At 39.9% G+C, this 19,941-nt stretch overlaps 2 protein-coding genes across 4 annotated transcripts in view; one reads left to right on the forward strand and one right to left on the reverse strand.

Moving 5' to 3' along the window:
• The window catches only part of ALG9 (ALG9 alpha-1,2-mannosyltransferase), a 99,305-nt gene that overhangs the window by 41,853 nt on the left and 37,511 nt on the right, over positions 1 to 19,941 (forward strand). The window lies entirely within an intron of this gene.
• Positions 6,506 to 7,986, reverse strand: LOC121499868 (secretory carrier-associated membrane protein 3-like). Its single transcript, XM_041771084.1, has one exon. It carries the CDS (start codon positions 7,867 to 7,869, stop codon positions 6,886 to 6,888), a length of 984 nt encoding a protein of 327 aa, XP_041627018.1. The 5' UTR covers positions 7,870 to 7,986; the 3' UTR covers positions 6,506 to 6,885.

Below are 19,941 nucleotides of genomic sequence, written 5' to 3' on the forward strand. Positions count from 1 at the left end.
TTGTTTTTTATCTGCCCATTGGCTCTGAGTGACAGGTTTTAGACAACCTTTGGTTTCAATGCTAAATGATTTGGTCTGTCTCCTCTTTCTGGCACATGGAAACTAGGAAACATGCAGGACTTCCTTTAGTTCACGCTCCTCCTTTATGTCTGAGTTTATCAAGAATTAAGAGTGTTTGTAAGGCCTCTGAAGTTTCTAACGTACTGATGGAACTATATTGCAGAAATATTTTTTTTGCTCCGCATTCTTTCATAGTTGATAGTAACTTTTGAGCATCTCATTATTGAATGAGTGGCATTTTTACAGTGGGACATGACAGATTTTCTGCCAAAATTCAGTGTCTCTTCTTTATCAGTGGACAAATCCAGTTTCTTGTTGGTTCTTTCAAGGTGAAGGATACCCTTCTGACTCCAAATCTGATGCCTGATGTGGGAGCCAGAGGAGTAAAAAACACCTGGTCAGGAGGGAACAGACTTTCCTTTGATTCTAACTTAATGCATCAGCAGACTTGAAGGAAGCTTGTCTATCTGTTGTCTTTGAAAAACGGAAGTGTTCATTTATGACTTTTCCCCAAACAGTGATATAGTCAGGTCTGCTGTAATGTGATATAAAGTTGCAAAACGTCATTGTGTGATAAAAAACCACAAGGCTTATGGGAAAAATGGGATTAGAGACATAATACTCAACAACGACATTCTCAGTGATACATAAAAAAAAAGATGAACATATAAACATGGTAGCACAGTTTCACATATTTAGTTAAGCAGCTAAAATTACACATGTACTATAGTAATATGGGAGTTTATCTTGAAAAAGACCTGAAGTTTGCTTGTGGAAGTGGTGCTGGAAGGGTTATTCTGCAACGGGACAGAAATTCCTCCTGCCAAAGACTGACAGGAGGGTGCGGCTAGAGGCCTGCAGTGCATTGCAGAAGCTGGAGGACTGTGGACTGTGCGTGTGCACTCCGTGGGTTCCCATTCTGGGGAGGTCAGCTGAGTGCGGTTTGCTGGCTTCACCTTGTGTTTCTTGTGGATTAAATGACACATGAGCAAAAGCAGAAACTGAATTATACTCAAACTGTTCCCTGATAATATCTGTTGTGTTAGAACAAATTTGCACTTTCAAAACAAGTGTTACAACACAGTTGACTGTATATTCAGTCAAAACTTGCTTTATTTTGTTTTTAAGTCCTTGTTTTTCCCAGTGGGAAGAATTTACAGATATGAAAGGGAATTAAAGATACCACAGAGTCCATGGTCTTCATTTTATGGGTGAAGAAACTGAGGCTCAGAGGGGTTGTAATCTGACAAAGGTTAGTCCTGGGATAAGAAGCTTGATTTCAGGATTTCCCCAATATTCTTTTCACACCTCCTCTTAGTTCCAAAAGCCACTCATGGTTTATACCATATGGCCTATCACTTGAGTGTGTGTGTATGTGTATAATGGTTAATCATTTTTTGACGTAACAGGGTTGAATGGAAGTAAATAGCTGAGCATTAATTTTTTAAAGAAGTTACTTTTACGTTTCTAGAGCTCTGTTATATATATATGCCAGGTATTTTAAGTAGCAGTTGTTGTGTTTGTCTATAGAAATAATCAGGGTCCCCAGTTGCTTTTTTTTCCCCTATAGTCTTTATCTTATCCTTCCTCCTGCTCTTACTAGAGCAGGAGGAAATAAATTGTTCTATAGATATCCTTGCTCTTTGTTACCAGCCTGAGGAATGAAGCAAGCAAGTTCAAAATGCTAGAGTATGTGCGGTGGAATAAGATTGGAATTGCTAGGAATTTAAGTGAAGGCTCTTCAAAATGCTTCCTTAAGATTAATTCTCTGGTATCCACTATGTTGATATTTAGAAAAATGAACTTTCTGTGATCTTTAGTGATTAAATGACCAAAAATTTTGACCTGTGAGTTCACATTTTTACAGTGCAGTACATTTTTACTCAGGAATGTAAAGTTTCAATTGATGAATACATATCTAGTAAATATGGGAGATGACAAAACTATAAAACAGTTTGTGCCTCTGGGTTACAACTACTTAAATTTAAGTGGAGTTTATATAAAAAAAGAAATGAAAAGCCAGAAGGAGGGACACCTGGGTGGCTCAGTGGTTGAGCGTCTGCCTTCAGCTTAGGGCATGATCCCAGTCTGGGGATCGAATCCCTCATCGGGCTCCATGTGGGGGAGCCTGCTTTCTCCCTCTATCCCTCTGACTCTCTTTGTCTTTGTCTCTCATAAATAAATACATAAAATCTTAAAAAAAGAAAAGAAAAGCCAGAAAGATACTTGAAGTCTTTCCCTATCAAACATAGGCCTCTGTGCTTCCATTTAAAAAAATATATTACTGGAGAATATTAATGCCTGGCAAAATGGTGTAGCACTGGGCTGGGCGTTAGAAGCAGCTGTAATTCCTTTTCAGGAACTGAATGATACGTGTTTTTTTCTTAGATGACTTTGTGAGTTTCTAAAGCCCTTGAAATAGTTTTGATCTGTTTCCAATTTGCTGTGACTGCATCTGAAATCCAGTTGTAATTTCAGGATATCTCATTGCCTGTTTTCTAATCAAATATTTATTTAATGGTGGCAAATCTTATCTTGCAACATGATTCCTGGACCATGGGACTTAATGACCAGAGATGGAAGTCTGCTTACTGCTTCTGTCCCAGAAGAGAGAAATATATGTTAGCGGCACACTGTGCTGGGTAGTTCTACCTGAGTGTGATGCTGATGCTTGAGAGTTGGAGAGAGACAGTCCCCTTCCCTGGAATCTCTGTTCAGCTCATGAGGCAGAGTGGCGAGTATTTATTCCTGCCCAGCTCCCCTTAGCTCATTCCTATTCCCAACAAAATGTACACGTTCTTTTTTTTGAAGTCTGTAGTTATTTCTCTTTTTTGTTTTTAAAACAATTTTATTTAAATTCAATTTGCCAACATATAGTATAACACCTAGTGCTCACATCATGAAAATGCACACTTTTTATTAATGATGTTTTGACCTCTATCCCATGCCTGTTCTTTGAGAATATATATTTTTCTTTGTCCGAAGGTGCTATTAAATTTTCATCCTTAACTTACATTTATTGGTAAGATGTAAACAAAGTGCTATTGATTATCAATAAATTAGTTTGAATTCCCCTCTATACCGGTTTTTTCTTCTTCTGCTTTAGAGGTGCTGATTTGTTATTCTCCAAAGCTTCTAGTGGGTTCTTAGAAACTGAAAGAAGTCACATTTCTTTCAAAATGAGTCTTAAATGCTTGTATTTTACAAAATTTTAAACCAAGGCATATTTTTAGCTTCAACAGCTGGTTGATATGTAGCCTGTGACTAATGAAATGAAACACATTTTTGTTTCACGATCATGTGTTAATGTCACCCTACAATTTTGTTATTTTTGATGCAAGAAAGAATGATTAAATCTGAAGAAACAAAAAAAATGAGCTTTTTGGTTACACTTTAAGGCAGATTTAAATCCAGTCTCTTGGTTTTTGATTTGTAGACGATGTTATGGAGGATGGGCTCAGATTTTGCATTTTGAGATACTGATAAAACCGAGAGAAGAAACTATTCTTTCTGATTCTAGCTCTTAGACCTAAGGGGCAGTAGTCCCTTGGTGTTACCAGGGATTTCAACTGAGAAAACTCAAACTAAAAATAGTCACAGTAAAACAGTTTATATATATATAATATGATCCAGATCTTATAAGGAAAAATCTATGTCTGTAGAAAAGAGGGTCTGGGATATAAACTAACAGGTTGATGGTGATTTATTTTGGGTGGTGGGATTATAGGGAATTTTTTAAAAATGCATTTAAAACATTTTTATAGTAAGTCATGCTGTACTTTCATCATTTTAAAAAAAGAACCCCAATAATAGGGGCTATAGACACCAGTTTTTTGAAACGACCAGGAAGCTCTCTTGTGTGCTTACAGACCACACTCAGTATGCTGTCAGCTGACCTCTGGTTTCTTGTTTCTGAGCCCAAGAAGAACCTTCAACTCAAAATTGAGAAAGATTTTCTATTAAGTAATTTTTGCCTCTTAGCCTTCTGGTCTCTTAGTTATTTCAGTCATTAGATCTAAGACTACTTTTGCTCCTCTTTCTGCTTACTAGATTGCCTCAAAGAGATAAATGTGGTTTACCTATTATAAGCTATGAGGAGAAGAGCAACATGAATAACTTTTTTAAATACTGAACTAAGACAGGATGTTGCTGTGGCAAATAGACCATGAAGTTGTATGTTAAACTCTTCCAGGCAGGAGGAGAGTTAAAGAATTACATGAAATTTTAAGTAAAATGAAATAATTTGCCTGTTGTTGAGGTTCCCACAAAGGGCCATGTCTATCCAGTACATGTACCAGAGACTATCTGTTGGCAGGGGCCTTTCCCACTGTCCTGGGTCCCCTGGCCCAAAAAGACCCTGATCTGTCAGTCTTTCCAGTACAATAGCATGAGTGTCTAACCTTTTTGGCATCTTTTTCATAAATTTTAAATGCTTCTCCTTCTGTTCCTTCATTGGCTCATTCATCTACCCACTTATATAACTTTTTATTGTCACTGACTACGTATTGAAAATACAAAGGTGACAGAAAGCAAAATGTCCTATCATTTAAGACAAGACTCCACCAAGAAAAAAGTGTCTGGGGTCAGGGAAGGAATTGGAAAAAACAATGTATAGGAAGCAGAAAAAGATTTTAAATTTCTATAATCAATGTTTCCTGATAGGTTAAAGGAAAAGGTTGGGGACCGTGAAACAAAAGCATTTGCTTTGAAAAAAGAACCATCAGAAAGTAAGAGCTCCTAGAAACTAAGAATAAGATAATGGAGATTGACAAAATTAGAACAATGAAAGGACCAAGTTGGAGCAATCTTCCATTCCACAATAGTACAAAAACAGAACAAAACCCAAAGAAATGGACAATAGGAAAAGGGAGAAAGATGAGCCAGCATCCAGCTAGCTAATAGGAGGTCCAGAGAGAACAAATGAAATGGAAGAGTGGAAATTATCAAAAACTCTGGGAAAATCACCCAGAACTGAAGGACCCTGCTTTTCACAGTGATGAAGGCCCCAGAGTATACCTGAAATGATAGATAAGAAATGGTTGATGCCAAGGTGCATCAAGTACCAAAAGAAGTTACTGTGTATTATTATTTGACAATTGAAAAAATCAAAAGGTACCAGGAGAAAAAGCTGATGGACTTGTAAGTAGCTGTCTCTGGGAAGTGGGACCTGGAAATACAGAGGGTACCACTGTTTTTCATAAACTTCTGGTGCTACGTAAGGTTTGAACTATGCACATAAATTATTTTGATAAACCTAAAGGTGAATTTGAAGTCTTGTCTTCTCAGACATTTTTCAGCAATGTCATGAGTGCCAGAATATGCTGTAGGAGCACAGAGAAAGAAGGAAGGACTTCCTGCTTCATTTAAGAGGTGGCATGGGAGCTGGGTCTCAGAAAATGACAGGGCATTCTCTGGCAGAGGAAGGGGAAATTAACTTTCCAGCCAAAGGGAACCGCATATGCAAAGGTTGAAGTATGAAAGAACATTGAGTGTTTGGGGGAAGGTTAAATGGTTTGAGATTTCTAGATTTTCGTTAATTGGGCAGGGAATTTTTCATTTCTTTCCTGTTTCATTCTCCTATATTTATGTGACTGTGTTCTCTGCTAAATTATTTATTTATTTAAGGACAACGGTTCATGTCTTTGTCCTTACTTTTTGAAATCTCCACCATACTGAACATAGGATATATACATAGCAGATGATTTAAAATTTTTTATTTATTTTTTTATTGATTTAACAATTTTTAACTAAAATACTTATATAGCCCTTCATTTGGCCATCTTGAATTCAAGAGAGACCTCCCAAAAAATCCTAATAATAATAGATATTTAGACTAATTAGGACTCAAGCGCTATCATCCTTCAAGGTCTAGGTATACTCCTCTTAGGGTGCTCGGTTACAAACTCTGGAAAGACAGGGATCGTGTCCTTCCCATCGTTGTATTGCTGGCAGGGCCCCCCACTGCACAGATGTTAGCTGATGAGCCTTGTCAGCCTTCATTAACAGATCCCAGACCCAGAGAAATACTTAACTCTCCTACTTCCTCTTGTTTTAAGGAAATTCTTAAAATTTCCAAACCCCTGATTTCTTTTTTTTTTTTTTAAAGATTTTTTATTTATTCATTCATGAGAGAGAGAGAGAGAGGCAGAGACATAGGCAGAGGGAGAAGCAGGCTCCATGCAGGGAGCCCGACGTGGGACTCAATCCTGGGTCTCCAGAATCATGCCCTAGGCTGAAGGCGGCGCTAAACTGCTGAGCCACCCGGGCCGCCCCAAACCCCTGATTTCTATAGCTATCTCTGTCTGCCTTTAATAAGAACAGAACAAATAGGTTTATGTTACCTATCAAGATGTCAGCCAATGAAAAAGGTTCATGTTCTTGCCTTAATATGATAGCATTTGCTATAAGACTGGTTAGCAGTTTTTTAGAAAACAAGATTGATACCTTTTTTTTTTTTTTCCAGTTCCACTTTCTTTTTATTTAAATAACCGAAGCAACAGCCTTGGCACAGCAGAGGGAAGCTGGGTTGGGGTGTGTAAGAGATGGCAGTAGTGTGGCCTATTCGGGGGGGGTGGCAGGGGTAGCGGAACGTGGTCACAGTGGGCTCCCCACACCCTTAAGTCAGGGTCAGCAGTTATGGCTGCGAACCTGGGGGCATGAGAGGAGACCCCAAGTAGTGACGGATGTCTCACCAAGCCCCAGAGCCCTCGGGAATGAAGGCTAAGTGCGCTCCCTCCAGTAGCAGGGCCAGGGCATCCCTGCCAGGGCTCATGGGGCTCGGAAGGCATTTTCGGCAGCTCCAGCGGCTGCATTGGCGGCAACAGTTCACACCGCGGGGTTGGAGAAGACACCAGCAGCAAATTCTTGCTGGGCTTTCTGAAAGCTGACACCTGTGCAGTGGTACAAGGAGTGGATCTGCTTTAGCATCACAATTCCCAGCACAGCTATGCCAGTGAAGAGCAGGGCAACCAGGAACATGAGCACAGCTACAGCCGTGTTGGTCTTCAGCACCACCAGAGCAGAGATCCAGCCACTGAACTCCCAACCTGGGATGCCAATGGCCTGAAGGACAAAAAGCACATCCTGGACAAAGAAAATGAAGAAGAAAACGAAGAAATTGAATGAACTGTCACTCCGGAAGGCCTTATACATGGGGCGGTGCACACAAAGGAGCAGGGAGTGAAAAAGGAGGACCCAGAGGATAGAGAGCCCAAAGCCTGAGCCATTGCTGGTCTCCACACAGAAACTGGCCAGGCAGGCAAGAAAATTCAGGAGAAGGGCCAGCGTGCTGCACATCCAGAGGTAGTACATGGTAGATACGGTCTTCTGAAATTCTTGGGGGATCTCCATGGAGATGTCCTGGAAAAAGCAGGGCTGGACTGGGCAAAAAGAAGGTAGGGGGTGCCAATTGTTCTGTCGAGCAACTGTGCCCCCCAGGGCAGCATGCTGCAGTTCCTGCTCCCTCCGGTCCAACTCCTCGGCCTTCCGGTTGAACTCCTCCGACTTCTTCAGCAGCTCAGCAGTGGCTGCAGCAGCTGAAGCTTGGGTGCTGTAGGAGCCATAGTTCTTGGGTTCTGTGGGGCTGAGCTTTTTTGATGACTGCAAGGAGGGCGCCGAGGGTGAAGGCAATGGGGCAGGGGCAGGAGGCTCATAGGCCAGTGGGGGCTCCCGGGTCTCAAAAGGGTTGTAGATGTCAAGAGTGGCATACTGCGGGCTGGGTCGGTGCTGGATCACAGCTGGGTCCAGAAAGGGGTTGTCAAGCTCGCCGGGCCCGGTGAAGGGGTTTTCGCCGTCTCTGCTCTGAGCCATGTTTGCAACTGCCTTGATACCTTTTTTTGATTAGTATTCTGTCTTTTCTTCAAGTCTCATCATTGCTGTGTTCAGTCCTTTCCATTTCTCCTCTCATGGTGAAGGGTTTTCAGGAAAATTTTGCTTATTTTTTGCCTTTTAGTTTATGTTATTTGAGTTTCTCTTGAGAAAGATATACCCTTCTATTAGGGACACAGGTTAACCAGTTCCAGTCACATATACCATCCTGTCAAATCTCGAGGCTCCTTATTGCTTTTTTTTTTTTCATTTAAAAAACTTTTTTTCGTGAAAGAATTTGATTCCCAGGAATTACAAAGCTCATACAGAGAAGGGTACATGTACTCTTCAATTTCCCCACTGTAACTGGAGTAGAGTTCCTAAACCAGGAAATTACGTTAGTATGATTCTGTGCCATTTTGTCACATGTAAATAGATTCAGGTATCCACTGAAAGGATCCAAAGTACAGAACTATTCCACCTGTACAGAAGTCTTCTTTCTACCACTCCTGTATAGTTTCATGCCATCTTCACCATCCCTGTCCCCTGGCAACAGTTACTTTATCCTCCATCTCTAATTTTCCTATTTTGAGAATTTTAAATAAATGGAATCATACAGTATGTAACCTTTAGACTGCCTTTCTCCCTCTGCATGTGATACCCTTGAGATCCATCCAAGTTGTGTGTATCAGTTTGTTCCTTTTAGTTTCTGAGTTGTGTTCCATGGTATAAGGTCGTACAGTTTGTTGAGTCATTTACCTGTTGAAAGGCATTTTGGTTGTTGCCAGTTTTTGGACAAATAAAGCTGTTGTGAATATTTGTGTACAGGTTTTTGTGTGATGCACGTTTTCATTTTTCTGGGATAAATGCTCAGGAATATGACTGCCGGATCATACGGTAGGTATAGGTTTCGGTTTTTAAGAAACTGCCAAGTGATTTTCTAGATTGGCTATTATACCCGTGCAAGTGAAGTATTAGAAGTCTTACCTCTCTTTAAATCCCTTTATCTTCCTGTATATAATTGTCTAAAATATTTCTCGTATGTATATTGAGAACCACATCAGAAAGTCAAAATTTGGGCCCCCCAGGTGGCTCAGCGGTTTAGCGCCACCTTCAGCCCAGGGTGTGATCCTGGAGACCTGGATGGAGGCGCTCCCTGCATGGAGCCTGCTTCTCCCTCTGCCTGTGTCTGTACCTCTCTCTCTCTCTCTCTCTCTCTCTCTCTCTCTCTCATAAATAAAATCTTTAAAAAAAAGTGTCAAAATTTTTGCTTCAACCTTTAAACGATAACTTAGAAAACTTGAGAAGGAAAATTTATTGTATTTATCCATGTACTTATTGTTCTGTTCTTTCTTCCTTCGTAATGTTCCACAGTTCCTTCTTTTATTATTAGCTTCTATTTTTAGAATTTGTGCCATTCTTTCAGGGTAAAGAATGCTTCTCTGGATATGGCATGATGGGTTGGCAGTTCTGTTATTTCACTGCTTGAACAACATTGTACCATCTCTCTGGCCTCCTTGGTTTCTGATAAGAGATCTGCTGTCATCCTACTTGTTTTTCCTCTGTAGGCAAGATGTTGTTTTTCTTTGGCTGCTTTCAAGATTTTTTTCTTTGTCTTTAGTTTTCACAAGTTAAATTATGAAGTATCCTAGAATGCATTTCTTTGAATTTATCCTGATTGGGATTTGTTCAGCTTCTTGATTCCCTAAGTTTAACTGTCTTGCTAGATTTGGGGAGTTTCAGCCATTTCTGCTTCTTGGCCTCTTTCGGCCCTGCCCTCTTTCTCCTCTCCTTCTGGGACTTGGCAACATGAAGGTTAGAGCTTTGGTGAGAGTTCTACAGGTCCCTGGAACTCTATATTTTTTTTGTCCTTTTCCTTTCTGTTACTCAGATTGTGTAATTGTATTACTCTTTTTTCTGGTTCACTGATTTTTTTTTTTTCCCCTTTGATTCCTCCACTCTGCTGTGGAGCATATCCACTGAGCTGTTTATTTAAGCTTTTGTCCTTTTCATTTCATCTCTGATATCCGTTTGGTTCTTCTTCTGTTTCTTTGCTGAGACTTTCTATTTTTTTTTTTCAAGCATGTTCATAATTGCTGATGGAAGCATTTTTATCATGACTGCTTTCAAATCTTTGTTAGATAATTCTGGTATCTTAATCATCTCTGTGTTGACATCTGTTGTCATTTGTCATGAGAATTGAGATCTTGGTTGTTACTGAAATGAATAAGTTTTCATTTAAACCAGGACATTTTGGGTATTATGAGACTCTGGGTCTTCTTTAAGTCTTTTGTTTTAGCTGACCTCCTCTGACCCAACAATGGTGGAGGAAAGGGAGGTTGTCTTGTCACTGCCAGACAGAATTAGAAGTCCAGGTTCTCTTCTTGGTCTCCATAGATACCTGGGAGTAGGTATGGTTGGATGTTACTGCTATGTGGTGGTGGGAAGTTTAGTGTCCCTAGTAGGCCTCTACTGATATCACCTTGACTGAGGGTAGGGGTACCTTGTTACTACTCCCCAGGTGGCCTCCACTGATTCCATGGGGGTGTGACTGTTGGACAGTAATGGAGTCCTGACTCTACTAGGCCTTCTCTGACACCACCTCAGCATGTAGGTGGTGGGGTGCCTTATTACTGTTCGGTAGAGTGGGAGTCCAGGCTCCCTGTGTGGTTTCCTCTGATGTTACGGGGTAGGTGATGGAGAGAGGAGACTGATTACTGCCCACCAGGGTTGTAAGTCCTGGCTCCCTGCTACTCAGTCTTCTCTGATACCATCCAGGCCAGGAGGAGGGGTCCTTCATTGCAGCCCGGTAAAGGTGGAAGTCTGGATTCTCCACTGAACATTTATTATCAGAAGTGTAGGTGGAATGACACTCTTGAGTGCTGTTTGACTAGTGTTTTAGGGTCGTCCAGAGAAACAGACCAATAGCGTGTATGTGTGTGTGTGTGTGTGTGTGTGTGTGTGTGTGTGTGTATTAGAGTAATTTAAGAAATTGACTGGCACAATTGTGGGAACCATTAAGCCTAAAATCTCTAAGGTAGGTTGTCAGGCTGAGAACCCAGGGAAGAATCAATGTAGCTTGAGTCTGAAGGCAGTCTGGAGGCAGAATTCTCTCTTCCTTGAGGGAACCTCACTCTTTTTTTCGTAAGCTCTTCAACTGATTGGACAAGGCCTACCCACATTATGAAGGGTAATTGCTTTACTCAAAGTCTGCTGATTTAAGTGTTAATTTAATCTAAAAAATGTCTACACAGCAACATCTAGTCTTATGTTAGACCAAATATCTGGATACTGTGGCCTAGCTAAGTTGACACATAAAATTATCACTGCTAGAGTAGACTGTTTATTGTATAAAGTATTGTTCCTGGGGTCTTGAGGTTGCTAGCTGGCCTGCTTTCTTTTTTCTGCCCTTTGGAGTTGTTTTATGTTTGTTTCATACATAGGTCTAGGGTTTTTAGCTGGACTTAGCAGAAGGAAAATGGAAAAGTGCTTGCTCTTGCTTTTTATTTGACATCTTCTTTTAACATAGTGGATCAAATGCTTTATTGATATTTGAGGCCATAGGTTTTTATTTCTAAGCCTCTTTGTATTTTTCCTTAAAATTATTTAGTTCTTCCTTCTGTGTGTTTTTTAAAACATAAAATATTTTGGACTAGAGTGTCTGATTTTATGATTTTTATCTGGATTTTTTTTTCTTCCCCTTTCAGATTTTAGTTTAAAGATCTCTTCACCTAGTTGGAAGTTTTTCTAAGCACATTCACTCTCAGCTTTGTAAGCTGCGTTCTGACCCTTGCCAGGAACTCATTAGTCTATAAGCTATAATCCAGAAAAATAGTCTTACGATTTGACTCCATTGCTTATGTTCTACTGTGTGCTTCCCTTTATCTTTTGCTTCTCAAGGCCAACTTTTAACTTGACAAGAAATGGAAAATACCTCTTTGCTTCAAAGACTGAGGATCCCACCTGTGAGCTCAGTCACTTGACATACAGCCTTGCCTTCTTCTGTCCTTTGTTTCTAATGTGAACTGGCAGGGCTTACTGCTTGGCAGACTCAGGTGTTAACTGGTTCTCTATCAATTTGATACATTGCAGGAGGATGGAATTCTTTTCTTTTACCTGTGTTAGGTCTGTTTTCATGTGGATGCTTTTGAACTCCCTAGTCAGGATCATTTACAGAATGACGAGTTCAAAGCCTGGGAGCCACACCCTGCCTCCTGTTTCGTAGCCTCTTCCACCTACCCTGTGTGCCTGGTTCACTTACACCTGTGAGTTTCACAAAGTTAGTTTGCTGCTCCTGTTCTTTTCTACCACTTTTTTCCCAACTAGTCTACCAAGCCACTTTGTAGGCCACAGATCCTGTTTCCAGCGGGAGTTCCTTGCAGATTTTGAGCAAGGGAGAGCGACTGTTAATGTCTTTTTGTCATTGTGACCCAGTTTTCCCATCGTTGTTTACCTTGCCCAATCACTCAATAGTTACTTTTATTTTTTTTAATTTTTAATTTTTAAAAAGATTTTATTTATTCATGTGAGCACAGAGAGAGAGAGAGAGAGAGAGAGAGAGAGAGGGCGGCAGAGACACAGGCATAGGGAGAAGCAGGCTTTATGCAGGAGCCCGATGTGAGACTCAATCCTGAGATCCAGGATCATGCCCTGGGCCGAAGGCAGGCACTAAACCCACTGACCCACCCAGGGATCCCTTCAGTAGTTACTTTTAAACTATTTACTTTTAAAATATTGATTTATCTTTTAAAAAATCCATTTACTCTTTAAAAAATATTTTATTGTTTAAGAGAGAGAGAGAGCATAGGCACAGGGGAGGAGCAGAGGGAGAGGGAGAAGCAGACTCCCTGTTGAGCCTGACCTGGGGCTTAATCCCAGGACCAGGAGATCATGACCTGAGCCAAAGGCAGACACTCAGATGACTGAGCCACCCAGGTGCTCCAAAATCCATTTAATCTTAACACCTACAATCAACTCAATTATGTATGTTAGTAGAAGAAATACTACATATATAGCTTTTGCTGAATATATTTGCTTTTAACATTTCAATATTAGAATATTTGGGGGATTCACAAAATTTCAAATAAACCAGCAAAGTCACCATTAAAACCCTACATAAAAATCTCCAGAAAATTGGACATGGGCCCTAGTTTATTTCCCCTACCTAGCTGTTCCCAACATTTCAAGTAGGGAACTAGTCCTGTAATTTCATAGTTGATGCAAATAATAACTTGCATAGAGTTTCATTTATTGAACTAACACTCTTTTGAAGGGTGATGAAAATGACTGTGGAAGATTTGAGTTCATAAAATCATTCCCTTTTCTTGGGTCATGAAATACATTCCAGGAACTGAAAATAATATCAATTGGCTGATTAAACAGTGAATTATAATAGCAGAAGATTTTGTGAGCATGTTTTGCCAACTCCGGATGATTAAAATTAATTTCCTGTCCCTTTTTATTTATACTTTGGTGTAATTGCTTTATTCTGTTGGCTGACTGCCATTTAAAGTTTATTTATCTGGTATTGTCCATCTCAAGTAGTAAGCTCCTAAAGGGCAAGTATGTATGTTTGTCTTCCTCTGGTCCTTCTAAAAATTATAATGATGACAATATAAACTTTAACAAAAAGCCGGAAATACAAAAAAGTAGTATATGGCTTTTTGTGTACATGACTTAACCTAACTCTAAAGTAGAAATTCTCTGAAAGTTGTGTACCATATTCTTCTTTTGTTTCCTAACTTGGTATTTAATAGGCTTTTTTTTTTTAAGAGTGGCTTTCAAATTTCTTTATCTCCAATACAGAAGGAGAAATACCTTCTCTATCACGACTCAGCATGTATGCATGAGCATGTGCACACACACACACACACACACACAGAAGTGTGTGTGAGGGGGTAAAGCTCCACAAATAATACTTATTTTTACTAAGTGAAATGCATTCTTATGCTTTCTATTCTCTTCCAGTGCATTCTAATTTAAAAAGTTTTTAGTATAGTTGGCACACAATGTTGTATTAGTTTCAGATGTACAACATAGTGAATTGAGAAGTTCATTATACATTATGCTGTGCTTACCACAAACTGCCATCTGTCACCATACAATGCTATTACAATATCATAGACTATATTCCTTATACTGTGTTAATAGACTCCTCTTAATGATGGTAGTGATAGTGACTTTAGTCATAAACACTAATGATTTCATTACTTTCATTTTAATTCCAGTATAGTTAACATACAGTGTTATGATTTCATCCTTTATTATAGACGTATTCTTAAAATATTTTATATAAGCTGGTATTTAAAAGTCAGATTTATGAAAGAAACCTCGAATTTGGGATGCCTGGGTGGCTCAGCGGTTGAGTGTCTGCCTTCGGCTCAGGGCGTGATCCCAGAGTCCCGGGATCAAGTCCTACCTTGGGCTCCGTGCATAGAGCCTGCTTCTCCCTCTGCCTATGTCTCTGCCTCTCTCTCTCTGTGTCTCTCATGAATAAATAAATAAAATCTTTTAAAAAAAGAAAGAAACCTTGAATTTATTGTTGTAAAAAGAAAAGCAATTTCCCATGATTTAGTTTTCTAAATAATGGATTTTGTATAAAAGAACAGATTTGTTTCTACTGAGATCCATTGTTGAGAGCTATGTGTTAGGTAGATTGGCAGTCACTGACTGGCATTACCACCATCCTGGGTGTTCACCCCCGTGTACTGATTTAACAAGGAAGGCAAATGATTTTTGTTCATTTGGCTCTTCTGATCAGTTGGTAGTGGCTTACTGGAGTCCAGGTCCAAAAGCATAATGAGATTGTATCTAGTCTCTGTGAAAGAGTGCCACAGTTGGTTAGTGATGTCTAATGTGAGCTGTGTGAAGGAAATCTACTGTCTTTAGTTTTCTGGATGTGCCATCACTCAACTTCAGGAAGGATCTGTGTGGTAATCCTAAGCACTCTAGGTAAGACATGTGACTTATTCCCAAATCATATGTTTTCTACTGACAGAGCACTTAGAGAAGCCATGTAAAAATTGAACATTTTTCAAGTATGCAAGCCCACAAAATTTCCCTAACCCTTTCCATATTTAACAACGTCAGAATAACAATGATAATATCTAGGCTTTAAATAACTCCTTGACATCAACAGATTCAGAGAACTGAATGATCTTACTTTTTGCCTTTGCAATTTCTGACAAATACATAGCTTTGCTCAGTGTAAGACTTTCTGATTCCTAAATTGTGACCGTATAAAAATAGATCCTTTACATGTGTTACCTCCAGTGCAGTGATGTCTTCCGATATGAAAATGTTTCTAATGATGAGCAGCACTAGTTGTGAGAAGAGTAGAATCAACATTGTGCAGTGTATTGACACACGTAATCAGATTTCCTCTAGGGATGCCTGGGTTGCTCAGTGGTGAAGAGTCTGCCTTCGGCTCAGGTGTGATGCTGGATCCTGGGATCCAGTCCCACATCAGGTTCCCTGGCGGGAGCCTGCATCTCCCTCTGCCTATGTCTCTGCCCCTGTCTCTCTCTGTCTCTCATTAATAAATAAATAAAATCTTTTAAAAAATTAAAAAATTGTTGATTTTAAAAAACAAAAAAAATTATTTCCTCTACAATGATCTTTCTTTTAGAGTTGAGGGGGATTTTAGTGGTTTCAGTCCAGATTGTTTGGAGACCTGGTAAAACTTCTGAGGTTGATTTAAGTGACTTCCCTAAGTTACAGAGCTAGAGATGGAGGTAGAGGCAGAGTATTTAGGTATTTAGGTCCTATTTTTTGCTACAAAAGGTAGTATTAGATCGATGTAAGTAAGAAGAATGCTTGGTTGGAGGTAGGGGGCTCAGAGCATTATTCTACTTTTCTGCTGGTGTCATTTAGGAGAGTTAGCTGTTTCAAACACTTGTTTTATAGCTGTTTCCTGATATAATGTACATTCAAATATAGTAGGACATATATATATACACTCAATAGGATTTCTGTTTATAATTCTATTTTTTATAATAAAAAGTTGTGGCTAAAATGGAGTTAAAAAGATAGAAATGCTTTATATGCAAGCTTGCAGAACTGAACTTAATTGTCTCCAGCATCTTTTCTGTAAGTTGAGAAAAAGCAAGGAATATCCATTTAGAATTTTGGTTTGCTTTTAAATGTGATTCCTTTCATTTTTTGTACTTGTGAGGTGCCCTAATCCATTCCCAGTAGCAGGAGTACACTCATAGACCTGAAGGGAGTTGTGTATTCTCATCACAGTAAGTGAGATCCAGGAATAATTGTTGAAATTGGTTTCTCTAGATAACTTCCATACTTTAATTTTTCTTTCTATGAAATATCCAAATAAGTCAAATCTTGTTATGGTGAATTGTCTAGCCTCACTCAAAATTAATGGTTTACTGGAGCATGAACTCATTTTGCTAATTAGAGATTTTTTAGTGGATTTATTACAATGTGATTTAATCTTCATTGTATGACATTTTAGAGGAAATAGATTGCCCTCCTGGGGCCAGAAGCTAGGAAAAAAATTCTTGGCACTTAAAGACAGCTAGTCTTAGTTTTTATTAACACTTGGTGTTTGAAATTGTCCAGCATCCTGGTGCAGCTGGGACCATTCTTTGCTTCAGCAAACGTTTTTGGACTGCCTACTGAGTGCCAGGCATGTACCAGGTATATGGTGCTATCAAGATTGACTAACTTTCTGCTCCCCCTAGAGCTTAGAATGCTCAGCTATAAGAAGTCCTGGGCCTCACTAATGTTGCTTACAGGGTATATGAGGAAATAAATCAAAACTTATTACAAGTTTTGGAAAGAAAGACATCCTGAATACTGCTTAGAAGCATTAAATTCATAACCTATATCAGCCATTGTTGCTGTTTGATAGCCTCAGTTTATGAGCAGTCTTACTTAGCTGTGGGCAAAGTGAGCAGTTTTCTGAACTTCAGTCCTCCCACTTGACCTGGAGGTTACAGGACAGATTGATTTTGATTGATCTTTCATACTATCCCCTTAAAGTCTTAGAGGATTCTTTACTGCATTTGTTTACTGGAGAATTTTCAGTGACATTTGAGAAATGAGATCTCTTAAACATGGAGATGGTTTCTCTGTGATGTTCCTGAACTGCACTTTGGCCCTTGTCAGAGATCTCTATTTTTAAAGCTACGTGCGTCATTGTCATTTCCAGCCGATAGATGCCTGACTGCAAGTTCACATCCTTCCTGTCTTAGGACTTGTAGGGCTTGGCTTAGGCAGCTGGATAGACAGCAGCGAAGGTCACTGAGAAAAGGAGGCTGGGCTGTGAGTTCTTTCCTTGTCCCGCACAGGCATTCTATGCTGTATTAAGTGTGTTCTTGGGAACAGCTGGGGAACCCACTCCTATTGTTAACTTTTCTCCATCTTGAAGTCTCCTCATAGCCTTTCTGTGGCCTTTGAAATCCACTCTCCCCCTGAGTTTCAGAACTGTACTCCTTGGATTCTTCTTCTGCAGCCTCTCCAATGACTTCTTCTGTCTCTTGCTGCTTCCACATCCTCCTGCACTTGATCTGTGCTCTTCCGCACCTCTCTTCTGTCCTGTTTTCTACCCCTTCACCTTTTCCTCCCTCCTCTTATTTTCACCTTTTTTTTCTCTTGTGCACATTTGTTCACTATGGCTTTCCTGGACCCCTGCTGTGTGCTTTATACTAGGCTTGGTTTTAGAATGTATGAGTGAATGCGATAGACACAGCTCCGTCTTCCATAGAATTTACTAACTTGCCAATTAATCCACAGATTACAGGGGTGGAGTGTGTGTGTGTGTGTGTGTGTGTGTGTGTGTGTTTAAGATTTTCTTTATTTATTTTAGAGAGCGTAAACAAGTGAGGGAGGAGCAGAGGGAGAGGGACAGGATCTTTAGCAGACTCCTCGCTGAGCACAGAGCCGAACATGGGGCTCAATCCCATGACCCTGAGATCATGAGCTGAGCCAAAATCAGGAGTCAGTCGCCCAACTGACTGAGGCATCCAGGCGCCCCGAAATGTGAAATGTTTTAATGGAGAGGTAGTGGTTGCTATGAGAGCATATAATTTGGAGACCTGTCCTAAAGAAATAATTTTTGGCTGGGATCTGAAAGCTTATGGGGGATTTATGAGGTGGGAGTAGGGAGTGCTATAGGCAGTAGGAACAGAAGACAGCTGCTAAATCCTGGTGTCCCAGTCATGAGATCTTCTTTTAGTTCCTTGGTGTAAAGTGCAAGTTAGCATCTTTTCCCAGTTTCACCCAAACTGATTCTTCACTGCAGCCCCCTCTTCTCTCATTCACTGGGTTAGAAGTCTTGGTATCCCTGATTTACTCTGAAATAGGCCTGAGACTTACCCTTTCTTTCTTCTTTCCCCCTGCATAGAACTTGAGAGTGCATCACTCACAGTTGGGCACTGCCTTCGTGATGGGAGTGCTTGCTTCCAGCCTTTCCCTCCAGAATTGCCCTGTGCCCCGCTCCACCTGCATAGCCAGTATGGGTCTCTCTCTTTCTGAAACCCATCTTTTAATCATTTCACTTTTTTGGCTGAAAAGCCTGGAGTAGATTCCTGATGCACAAAATCCAGATCTCTTAATTTGGTTTCTCCATTATCAGCCCTCAGATTCTCTCTTTTCTTAACACACACCTCTTAGGACAAGCAGATATTTCTTCTATTGCCCCTGTAAACCATCCTCATTTCTGCCTTTTTTCCCCTCTGTTCTCTCTTTTACTGCCGCCTCCAGGAAATCTTTTCAACCACTGTAGCCCCCAGTGATTTCTTCCTCTCTGAACTCTGATTGTTCTAATACTACTTACTTTCTGTATTTTATAGGTGCTAATACCATTTCCTGACCTCAATTATAAGTTTAATAGTGGAGACATGTCCACAAGAATTTTGTATACCCTAGTTTAGGATTTACCACATAGGTACTTAGTGATGGTGATGATGCCCTCAAGATTCATTTTAGTATTGTTTAGTGGATGCTGCTAATTCATTGCTGATGGAGGACTGTGAGTAGTTAATATTGTAATCCTCTTGTCCTACATGTTGGGCATGGCTTGAATTGACAGTAAACACTGATTTCAATTGAAAGCAAGAATAATTAATTTTAACGGGTTCTAATACCCCAGGGTTCTTTCTTGTCCATCAGCTTCTCACATTTCATGGAGTTTTAGTCAATGATTCCTTCTAATGTTACAGCAATTTGTGTAGTCCTTTAGAAGTTCTATTCAAATGAACCCTCTCATTTAATCCTCATTGTAACTCTCTGAGATAAATGTTGGTGTCCTTATTTTACAGAAAAAATTGAGATTTAAAAAACTTGAATATGGGTCACCCATTTAGATTATGGTGGAGCCCAGACCTGAATCTAGGCCTCTGACAGAGAGTTCCTCTTCTAGTTGTTTAAATAAACTATTTTCTCTAGCTTTACTGTGATAAAATTGACACATAACATTGTGTAGGTTTAAGGTATACAATGTGATGGTTTGATATATTTGTATATTGTACAGTGATTACCACGGGTTAGTTAGATATCCATCACCTCACATAGTTACCTTTTTTGTCTTAATGTTGAGAACATTTAAGACCTACTTTCTTAGATTTCAAATGTACACATTATATTGACTTTTCCTCCCCCCCTTTTTTAAGAGAGAGAGTGAGAGGGGATTGGGAGTGGGGAAGAGGGAGAGAATCTCCCCACTGAGTGCAGAACCTAATGGAGGGCTCAGTCTTACAACTCTGAGATCATGACCTGAGCTGAAATCAAGAGTCAGATACTTAACCGACTGAGCCACCCAAGCACCCCCACAGCACTGTATTGTTACTGATGATCATTATGCTGTTCTTGAGATCCTCTGAATTTAGTCATCCTGTAACTGAAATTTGTACTCTTCGACTAACCTCTCTCCCCTTCCCCCAGGCCCTGCTAACTACTATTATACTTGTTTCTGTGAGTTCAACTTTTTTAGATTCCACATATAAGAGTGATCATACCCTATTTGTCTTTTTTTTTTTTTTTTTTTTTTTATGATAGTCACACAGAGAGAGAGAGAGAGGTAGAGACACAAGCAGAGGAAGAAGCAGGCTCCATGCA

This window comes from Vulpes lagopus, chromosome 10 (assembly GCF_018345385.1).
Source record: "Vulpes lagopus strain Blue_001 chromosome 10, ASM1834538v1, whole genome shotgun sequence".
NCBI classification, from domain to species: Eukaryota; Metazoa; Chordata; class Mammalia; order Carnivora; family Canidae; genus Vulpes; species Vulpes lagopus.